The 12,171-nt window shown below is 44.7% G+C and overlaps 1 protein-coding gene across 1 annotated transcript; it reads right to left on the bottom strand.

The window, feature by feature from the left end:
• Positions 1-1,517: 1,517 nt before the first annotated feature.
• On the bottom strand, positions 1,518-10,828 carry LOC142912425 (uncharacterized). The gene is made up of 2 exons (XM_076060622.1): positions 10,752-10,828; positions 1,518-3,041 (listed from the first exon to the last, which is right to left on the bottom strand). Exons 1-2 carry the CDS (start codon positions 10,800-10,802, stop codon positions 1,518-1,520), a joined length of 1,575 nt encoding a protein of 524 aa, XP_075916737.1. The 5' UTR covers positions 10,803-10,828.
• Between the last annotated feature and the right edge of the window lie 1,343 nt (positions 10,829-12,171).

Consider the following 12,171-nt stretch of genomic DNA (forward strand, 5'->3'; position numbering starts at 1 on the left):
CTGCCGAGTTTCCAAATCCAGAGGAAGACCCAAAATCTGTTTGCAGTAGTGACCGCAAATATGATTCATGGACCATGCGGAAACCTTAATGTCAATGCAGCAGCATGTATGAAGGACATAGAGAGCAGCAAGAAATATCCGAGACAATTTATTAAAGACACACAAACTGGAGATGATGGATATCCTCGCTATAGAAGGTGAGCTCCAGCAGACGGTGGATACACAGCAAGACTGAAGATTAGAGGCAACACGGAAATCGAAATGGACAACAGGTGGGTTGTTCCGTATTCTCCGCTTCTTACTAAAATGTTTCAGGCGTAGATGTGTTGACCACGCTCCACCTCCTCCAGTCAGTGTGTGTATCATGGTGTGTGTGTCAGTGTGTGTGTCAGTGTGTGTAGGTGCTCGCTAACAGCACTTGCCCCTACAGTCTGTTAAGGCTATACGGGGGATCTTTGTTTTTTGCTTTGTCAGTGTGTGTCAGTGTGTGTGTCAGTGTGTGTGTGTCAGTGTGTCAGTGTGTGTCTGAGTGACTGATTGTCTGAGTGAGTGACTGAGTGACTGTCTGAGTGAGTGACTGAGTGTCTGAGTACGTGTCTGAGTGACTGAGTGTCTGAGTGAGTGACTGAGTGACTGAGTGAGTGACTGAGTGTCTGAGTACGTGTCTGAGTGAGTGACTGAGTGAGTGACTGAGTGTCTGAGTGAGTGACTGAGTGAGTGACTGAGTGAGTGTCTAAGTAAGTGTCTGAGTGAGTGAGTGACTGAGTGAGTGTCTGAGTGAGTGACTGAGTGAGTGACTGAGTGTCTGAGTGAGTGACTGAATGTCTGAGTGAGTGACTGAGTGTCAGAGTATGTGTCTGAGTGACTGAGTATCTGAGTGAGTGTCTGAGTGACTGAGTGAGTGACTGTCTGAGTAAGTGTCTGAGTGAGTGACTGAGTGAGTGACTGAGTGTCTGAGTGAGTGTCTGAGTGAGTGACTAAGTGAGTGACTGAGTGTCTGAGTGAGTGACTGAGTGTCTGAGTGAGTGACTGAGTGAGTGACTGAGTGTCTGAGTGAGTGACTGAGTGAGTGACTGTCTGAGTGAGTGTCTAAGTAAGTGTCTGAGTGAGTGACTGAGTGAGTGACTGAGTAAGTGTATGAGTGAGTGACTGAGTGAGTGACTGAGTGAGTGACTGAGTGTTCGAGTGAGCGAGTGAGTGACTGAGTGAGTGTCTAAGTGAGTGACTGAGTGAGCGAGTGAGTGTCTGAGTGAGTGACTGAGTGAGTGACTGAGTGAGTGACTGAGTGAGCGACTGAGTGTCTGAGTGAGTGTCTGAGTGAGTGACTGAGTGAGTGACTGAGTGAGTGTCTGAGTGAGTGACTGAGTGAGTGAGTGACTGAGTGAGCCACTCCCAACGCCCTCACCCGCTGCCCGGTAGTCTCCTCACCCTCCTCCTCTCCACCCTACACCTCACCACCCAGCCCCTCCTCACCACCCTACACCTCACCACCCAGCCCCTCCTCACCACCCTACACCTCATCTCCTCCTCCTCACCCTGCATCTCCCCTCCAGCTGGGGTATCTCAGCCATGATGTCGTCTATCTGCTTGAGAATCCGGCACTCCTCCACCCTCTTGAGACTCGCCACCCTCTCCTCCTCCTCCTCCTTCTCCTCCACCTCGTCGCCCGACTTGTAGTCGCCATCATCGACTGCACTGCGTGATCTCCGTAGTCCCCTCCTCCTCCTCCTCCTCGTCCTCTTCTTCTTCTTCTTCCTCCTCCTCGTCTTCCTCTCCTCCTCCTCGTTCTCCTCCTCCTCGTTGTCCGCCGCCTCCTCCTCGTCTCGTGCTCTGTCGACGCTCGGCTGCAGGCGGCTGGCGCGAAACTTCAGCAGCAGCCTGCGGACGCCCCCCGTAGACTCCACCACCTCCTCCTTCTCGCCCCTCCGCTCCTTCACCTCGTTACCCTCCACCACCTCCTCCTCGCCCCTCCGCTCCTTCGCCTCGTCACCCTCCACCACCTCCTCCGGCGATGAAGACGATGACGACGATGCGTCCGAGAACGACCAACAGCTGGACGACGATGACAACGCTCTCTGCTGCCGGTATTGTTGCTGAATTTGTCTCCGTCGCTGCCGCTGCTTCTCCAGAGCGCAACCCCGGCGCCTCCCGGTGGGCGGTGGTGGCGGCTCAGCCAGCGGCCGCGGCATCAGCGAGCAGAAGTGGAACGTCGCCCCACGCGGGGCCGTCTCCTCCGTCTCCTCCGCCGCCAGCGGCGGCGGAGGAGACGGAGGAGACGGAGGAGCGCGGCAGGTAGAGGAGCCCGGGCAGGGATCGGGATTCGGTCCCGCCGGGCAATCCGCCGCCGCCGCCTCCCGCCGCTTGCTTAGCGGCGACCGCCCGGCCAAAACCTCCTCCTCCTCTTCCTCCTCCGCCTTCATCGCCGCCTCGGCCTCCTCTTCCCCTCCTCCTCCTCTCGCTCCTCCTCCTCCTCCGCCCCTCCTGCTGCTCCCCCTCCTGCCCATGCCCTGCCACCAAAAGTCGAAGTGTCTCTTCCGCACCGCACGCGGTCCAACCGCGGCCTCCCTGCGTCTCTCCGCCTCCTCCGCATCCGCCTCCGCCGCGCCCGCCGCCTCGTCGGCGCCGAGCGCCGGCCCCGACTCTCCGCCGCCGTCTCCACGCTCCGGGGCGACCTTCGGGCCGATTCCCGGCGGCGGCGTCGGCCGGGCGCCGCCGCCGCTGCCGCGGGAGCTCTCCTGGGGGGGCGCCGTCGCCGGAGTCTCCCGGCGACACCGCCCCCCCCCCTCGAGAGCCCGGAACGTCACGGGGCGACGAAGACGACGGCCGCGGCGGGGAGGCCCCGGCGCGAGCCCCGGCCCCCCGGCGTCGTCATCGCCGCCGCCGCCGGCGTTGAGCGGGCGAGCGACCTTGGAGGGCGCCGCGTGGGACTCGGCTCCTTCTCCTCCGGCGTCCGCGGAGCAAGCCCTCGAGGAGGGGGCGGCCGTGGCCGTGGTCGTGGTCGGGGTCGGGGCCCGGGTTGGGGGAGGCCGTCTGGGAGGCCGCTGGTGAGGGGGGAGGGCCGGAGGAGAGGGAGGAGACGCGGGATCAGATTCCAGCATTCAGCACGCAAACGTCCCGGTAGTGGTATTGGTGGTAGCGGTGGTGGTAGTGATTGTAGTGATGTTGGTAATGGTGGTGGTAGTGATGGTAGTGTATAGTAGTAGTGGTGGTGGTGGTAGTGATGGCAGTGTATGGTAGTGGTGGTAATGGTGGTGATGGTGCTAGTGGTGGTGGTAGTAGTGGTGGTGTAATGGTGATGGTAGTGTATAGTAGTAGTGGTGGTGGTGGTAGTGATGGCAGTGTATGGTAGTGGTGGTAATGGTGGTGGTAATGGTGGTGGTGGTAGTGTTGGTAGTGTATGGTAGTGGTGGTAATGGTGGAAGTGGTGGTGGTGGTGATGATGCTAGTGGTGGTGGTAGTGTTGGTGGTAGTAGTGGTGGTAATGGTGGTGGTGTCCGGCAAAACAACCCCCTACCTCCTTGTGGTGCCGGACGGGCAACGCTGTACAATAAAATAGAAAAACTAGTTTATAGTTTAAGAAGAGAGATGAGTTAGATCTGTCACGTGGGTTATTAAAAAAAAAGGTTATTCGTTTCATCAGGTCATGTGCACAGATTACAATAACATTTGGAGGGGAAAAAAACATGCTGGCCGTTATGTGACTTCACCGAAAAAGCCAAAGAGTACGTTATGGTCACATTCACTGCATTGTCTTGGTGAATGCGAGGCATCGCGTGGTCATAACCCACCGGGATATTTTCCCCTTACGCGTCAAGAGATTGACATTCTCATGGAAATCATTTCAGGTATTCACTGAAAGTGTCAGAGATGAATGTTCAGGATAAAACTGAACATTCGTGCTAAAGATTGGTGCCATATTGTACGATTATAATTGTGCAAAATGCAACCAGAACACAATTAGCACGATTAGCTACGTACCGCTACAGTCTACATTATAGACTGTCAGTACACTCACTCAGCTTAATAACCAGGCTACAGTCTACATTATAGACTGCCAGTACACTCACCATACTTAATAACCATTACTACAGTCTACATTATAGACTGTCAGTACACTCACTCAGCTTAATAACCATTACTACAGTCTACATTATAGACTGTCAGTACACTCACCATACTTAATAACCATTACTACAGTCTACATTATAGACTGTCAGTACACTCACTCAGCTTAATAACCATTACTACAGTCTACATTATAGACTGTCAGTACACTCACCATACTAAATAATCATTACTACAGTCTACATTATAGACTGTCAGTACACTCACCATACTTAACCATTACTACAGTCTACATTATAGACTGTCAGTACACTCACCATACTTAATAACCATTACTACAGTCTACATTATAGACTGTCAGTACACTCACTCAGCTTAATAACCAGGCTACAGTCTACATTATAGACTGTCAGTACACTCACCATACTTAATAACCAGGCTACAGTCTACATTATAGACTGTCAGTACACTCACTATACTTAATAACCATTACTACAGTCTACATTATAGACTGTCAGTACACTCACCATACTTAATAACCAGGCTACAGTCTACATTATAGACTGTCAGTACACTCACCATACTTAATAACCAGGCTACAGTCTACATTATAGACTGTCAGTACACTCACCATACTTAATAACCATTACTACAGTCTACATTATAGACTGTCAGTACACTCACCATACTTAACCATTACTACAGTCTACATTATAGACTGTCAGTACACTCACCATACTTAATAACCATTACTACAGTCTACATTATAGACTGTCAGTACACTCACCATACTTAATAACCATTACTACAGTCTACATTATAGACTGTCAGTACACTCACCATACTTAATAACCATTACTACAGTCTACATTATAGACTGTCAGTACACTCACCATACTTAATAACCATTACTACAGTCTACATTATAGACTGTCAGTACACTCACCATACTTAATAACCAGGCTACAGTCTACATTATAGACTGTCAGTACACTCACCATACTTAATAACCATTACTACAGTCTACATTATAGACTGTCAGTACACTCACCATACTTAACCATTACTACAGTCTACATTATAGACTGTCAGTACACTCACCATACTTAATAACCATTACTACAGTCTACATTATAGACTGTCAGTACACTCACCATACTTAATAACCATTACTACAGTCTACATTATAGACTGCCAGTACACTCACCATACTTAATAACCATTACTACAGTCTACATTATAGACTGTCAGTACACTCACCATACTTAATAACCAGGCTACAGTCTACATTATAGACTGTCAGTACACTCACCATACTTAATAACCATTACTACAGTCTACATTATAGACTGTCAGTACACTCACCATACTTAACCATTACTACAGTCTACATTATAGACTGTCAGTACACTCACCATACTTAATAACAATTACTACAGTCTACATTATAGACTGTCAGTACACTCACCATACTTAACCATTACTACAGTCTACATTATAGACTGTCAGTACACTCACCATACTTAATAACCATTACTACAGTCTACATTATAGACTGTCAGTACACTCACTCAGCTTAATAACCAGGCTACAGTCTACATTATAGACTGTCAGTACACTCACCATACTTAATAACCAGGCTACAGTCTACATTATAGACTGTCAGTACACTCACCATACTTAATAACCATTACTACAGTCTACATTATAGACTGTCAGTACACTCACCATACTTAACCATTACTACAGTCTACATTATAGACTGTCAGTACACTCACCATACTTAATAACCATTACTACAGTCTACATTATAGACTGTCAGTACACTCACCATACTTAATAACCATTACTACAGTCTACATTATAGACTGCCAGTACACTCACCATACTTAATAACCATTACTACAGTCTACATTATAGACTGTCAGTACACTCACCATACTTAATAACCAGGCTACAGTCTACATTATAGACTGTCAGTACACTCACCATACTTAATAACCATTACTACAGTCTACATTATAGACTGTCAGTACACTCACCATACTTAACCATTACTACAGTCTACATTATAGACTGTCAGTACACTCACCATACTTAATAACAATTACTACAGTCTACATTATAGACTGTCAGTACACTCACCATACTTAATAACCATTACTACAGTCTACATTATAGACTGTCAGTACACTCACCATACTTAATAACCATTACTACAGTCTACATTATAGACTGTCAGTACACTCACCATACTTAATAACCATTACTACAGTCTACATTATAGACTGTCAGTACACTCACCATACTTAATAACCAGGCTACAGTCTACATTATAGACTGTCAGTACACTCACCATACTTAATAACCATTACTACAGTCTACATTATAGACTGTCAGTACACTCACCATACTTAACCATTACTACAGTCTACATTATAGACTGTCAGTACACTCACCATACTTAATAACCATTACTACAGTCTACATTATAGACTGTCAGTACACTCACCATACTTAACCATTACTACAGTCTACATTATAGACTGTCAGTACACTCACCATACTTAATAACCATTACTACAGTCTACATTATAGACTGTCAGTACACTCACCATACTTAATAACCATTACTACAGTCTACATTATAGACTGCCAGTACACTCACCATACTTAATAACCATTACTACAGTCTACATTATAGACTGTCAGTACACTCACCATACTTAATAACCAGGCTACAGTCTACATTATAGACTGTCAGTACACTCACCATACTTAATAACCATTACTACAGTCTACATTATAGACTGTCAGTACACTCACCATACTTAACCATTACTACAGTCTACATTATAGACTGTCAGTAGACTCACCATACTTAATAACAATTACTACAGTCTACATTATAGACTGTCAGTACACTCACCATACTTAATAACCATTACTACAGTCTACATTATAGACTGTCAGTACACTCACCATACTTAATAACCATTACTACAGTCTACATTATAGACTGTCAGTACACTCACCATACTTAATAACCATTACTACAGTCTACATTATAGACTGTCAGTACACTCACCATACTTAATAACCAGGCTACAGTCTACATTATAGACTGTCAGTACACTCACCATACTTAATAACCATTACTACAGTCTACATTATAGACTGTCAGTACACTCACCATACTTAACCATTACTACAGTCTACATTATAGACTGTCAGTACACTCACCATACTTAATAACCATTACTACAGTCTACATTATAGACTGTCAGTACACTCACCATACTTAATAACCATTACTACAGTCTACATTATAGACTGTCAGTACACTCACTCAGCTTAATAACCATTACTACAGTCTACATTATAGACTGTCAGTACACTCACTCAGCTTAATAACCATTACTACAGTCTACATTATAGACTGTCAGTACACTCGCCATACTAAATAATCATTACTACAGTCTACATTATAGACTGTCAGTACACTCACCATACTTAACCATTACTACAATCTACATTATAGACTGTCAGTACACTCACCATACTTAATAACCATTACTACAGTCTACATTATAGACTGTCAGTACACTCACCATACTTAATAACCATTACTACAGTCTACATTATAGACTGTCAGTACACTCACCATACTTAATAACCATTACTACAGTCTACATTATAGACTGTCAGTACACTCACCGTACTTAATAACCATTACTACAGTCTACATTATAGACTGTCAGTACACTCACCATACTTAATAACCAGGCTACAGTCTACATTATAGACTGTCAGTACACTCAGCATACTTAATAACCATTACTACAGTCTACATTATAGACTGTCAGTACACTCACCCAGCTTAATAACCATTACTACAGTCTACATTATAGACTGTCAGTACACTCACCATACTTAATAACCATTACTACAGTCTACATTATAGACTGTCAGTACACTCACCATACTTAATAACCATTACTACAGTCTACATTATAGACTGTCAGTACACTCACCATACTTAATAACCATTACTACAGTCTACATTATAGACTGTCAGTACACTCACCATACTTAATAACCAGGCTACAGTCTACATTATAGACTGTCAGTACACTCACCATACTTAATAACCATTACTACAGTCTACATTATAGACTGTCAGTACACTCACCATACTTAACCATTACTACAGTCTACATTATAGACTGTCAGTACACTCACCATACTTAATAACCATTACTACAGTCTACATTATAGACTGTCAGTACACTCACCATACTTAATAACCATTACTACAGTCTACATTATAGACTGCCAGTACACTCACCATACTTAATAACCATTACTACAGTCTACATTATAGACTGTCAGTACACTCACCATACTTAATAACCAGGCTACAGTCTACATTATAGACTGTCAGTACACTCACCATACTTAATAACCATTACTACAGTCTACATTATAGACTGTCAGTACACTCACCATACTTAACCATTACTACAGTCTACATTATAGACTGTCAGTACACTCACCATACTTAATAACAATTACTACAGTCTACATTATAGACTGTCAGTACACTCACCATACTTAATAACCATTACTACAGTCTACATTATAGACTGTCAGTACACTCACCATACTTAATAACCATTACTACAGTCTACATTATAGACTGTCAGTACACTCACCATACTTAATAACCATTACTACAGTCTACATTATAGACTGTCAGTACACTCACCATACTTAATAACCAGGCTACAGTCTACATTATAGACTGTCAGTACACTCACCATACTTAATAACCATTACTACAGTCTACATTATAGACTGTCAGTACACTCACCATACTTAACCATTACTACAGTCTACATTATAGACTGTCAGTACACTCACCATACTTAATAACCATTACTACAGTCTACATTATAGACTGTCAGTACACTCACCATACTTAATAACCATTACTACAGTCTACATTATAGACTGTCAGTACACTCACTCAGCTTAATAACCATTACTACAGTCTACATTATAGACTGTCAGTACACTCACTCAGCTTAATAACCATTACTACAGTCTACATTATAGACTGTCAGTACACTCGCCATACTAAATAATCATTACTACAGTCTACATTATAGACTGTCAGTACACTCACCATACTTAACCATTACTACAATCTACATTATAGACTGTCAGTACACTCACCATACTTAATAACCATTACTACAGTCTACATTATAGACTGTCAGTACACTCACCATACTTAATAACCATTACTACAGTCTACATTATAGACTGTCAGTACACTCACCATACTTAATAACCATTACTACAGTCTACATTATAGACTGTCAGTACACTCACCGTACTTAATAACCATTACTACAGTCTACATTATAGACTGTCAGTACACTCACCATACTTAATAACCAGGCTACAGTCTACATTATAGACTGTCAGTACACTCAGCATACTTAATAACCATTACTACAGTCTACATTATAGACTGTCAGTACACTCACCCAGCTTAATAACCATTACTACAGTCTACATTATAGACTGTCAGTACACTCACCATACTTAATAACCAGGCTACATTATTATTCACAAATTGAATCGTTTGTATTTTGTCAATGGCCATAGACTCAACACTGCCCCATAGACTCAGCACTGCCCCATAGACTCAGCACTGCCCCATAGACTCAGCACTGCCCCATAGACTCAGCACTGCCCCATAGACTCAGCACTGTCCTATAGACTCAGCACTGCCCCATAGACTCAGCACTGTCCATAGACTCAGCACTGTCTCATAGACTCAGCCCTGCCCCATAGACTCAACACTGCCCCATAGACTCAGCACTGCCCCATAGACTCAGCACTGTCCCATAGACTCAGCACTGCCCCATAGACTCAGCACTGCCCATAGACTCAGCACTGTCCCATAGACTCAGCACTGCCCCATAGACTCAGCACTGCCCCATAAACTCAACACTGCCCCATAGACTCAGCACTGCCCCATAGACTCAGCACTGCCCCATAAACTCAGCACTGCCCAATAGACTCAGCACTGTCCCATAGACTCAACACTGCACCATAGACTCAACACTGCACCATAGACTCAGCACTGTCCCATAGACTCAGCACCGCCCCATAGACTCAGCACTGTCTCATAGACACAACACTGCCCCATAGACTCAGCACTGCCCCATAGACTCAGCACTGTCCCATAGACTCAGCACTGTCCCATAGACTCAACACTACACCATAGACTCAGCACTGCCCCATAGACTCAGCACTGCCCCATAGACTCAGCACTGCCCCATAGACTCAACACTGCCCCATAGACTCAGCACTGCCCCATAAACTCAACACTGCCCCATAGACTCAGCACTGTCCCATAGACTCAGCACTGCACCATAGACTCAACACTGCCCCATAGACTCAGCACTGTCCCATAGACTCAGCACTGCACCATAGACTCAACACTGCCCCATAGACTCAGCACTGCCCCAAAAACTCAGCACTGCCCATAGACTCAACACTGCCCCATAGATTCAGCACCGCCCCATAGACCCAACACTGCCCATAAATTCAACAGTGCATATTTAAACTATCTGCGAATCACGGGCTGGACATTTGAGGCCACTTTTTACCTCACGTTTTCCCTCACGAGAGGCGATCTCGCACCCCTGGGGGGTCGTCATCGTCGTTAATTTCTGCTCCGAAATAAAAAAAAATTTCAAATCCGCACCTCACGACTCTCAAAATGGCGCCTGGCCGAGGAGGAGCCTCAAAAATTTGGCGGGAAAAAAAAATCCCGCGTCACGTGGCTAGGGAGGAACCAAATCTGATTGGCTCCAAGTCGCCGCTTGGACCAATCAGAGAGCTCCAAGCGCCTCGCCTCACAGCAGCTCCGCTCCTGCACTGACAGATCACTGCAGAAGGTCTCTCGTCTGTAGTTGAATAGTGTAATAGTGTGTGTATCTGTGTGTATGTGTGTGTATGTGTGTATCTGTGTCTCTGTGTGTGTGTATCTGTGTGTGTATCTGTGTGTGTATGTATGTATGTCAATGACTTGGCCACTGAACTGGATAATTCCAGGGTAAATCTTTTTGCAGATGACACGATACTGATTACTGCTGGCATCTCCGGATGACGTGATTGCTAAGCTCCAGGGTGATTTCAACAAACTACAACATCAGCTAGTTTCTCTTAAACTAGTCCTGAATACCTCCAAAACCAAGGTGCTATGCTTCTCTCCGGGACTAAAGCAGGAAGTTATTTTTCCCCAATTACATTTTTTGAATAATTATCAAATAGAGCATGTTAATATCTATAAGTATCTTGGGGTCATCCTGGATTCAAAACTTAGTTTTGAAGATCACATTGATTATATTGGTAAAAAGACACAAGTAAAAATTGGTTTTCTGTATCGACACAAGCACTGCTTCCCCCCAATGTTCCGTTTGGAATTGATAAAAGCTACCATACTGCCTCTACTTGACTACTGTGACATCGTGTATAAATCAGCCCCAAGTACTGTACTGAAGAAGCTTGATTCCATCTATCACTCGGCCTTAAGATTTACATTGAACTGCCCATATAGGACTCACCACTGTGATCTCTACATTGGGTCAAACTTAACATCTCTTAATGTTTGACAGCTTGTGCACCAGATCTTATTTATTCACGATGTACTTACAAAAAAATCTGCAGACTACCTACTGGATCTCCTCTCTGTTTCAAAGAACAAATTTGACCTCAGGTCGTCGCTCATTTACCAGCTTCACATTCCCTATTGCCGTACAAAAACCGGAGGAAGGGCCTTTGCTATTGATGCCCCCAGGGTTTGGAATGCTATTGCCAATAAACTGCAACTTGAATCACTACCTATGAGATCAAAACTGCTCTAGAGGAGTTGTACACCCCTAGCTGCCACTGCTATTCAGTGGCCTAAAATATGGCTCTAGATTTTGGTGTTATAATTTATTTATGTAGTTTATTGTTAAAAATTCGGTCACAGTCCCTATGATCACTGTTACATTGCATGTATGGCTTTTATTTTGGTGATTT

Source organism: Petromyzon marinus, unplaced genomic scaffold (assembly GCF_048934315.1).
Source record: "Petromyzon marinus isolate PM22_M1 ecotype Great Lakes invasive population unplaced genomic scaffold, UKy_Petmar_22M1.pri1.0 PM_G_Scaffold_20, whole genome shotgun sequence".
NCBI lineage: Eukaryota > Metazoa > Chordata > Hyperoartia > Petromyzontiformes > Petromyzontidae > Petromyzon > Petromyzon marinus.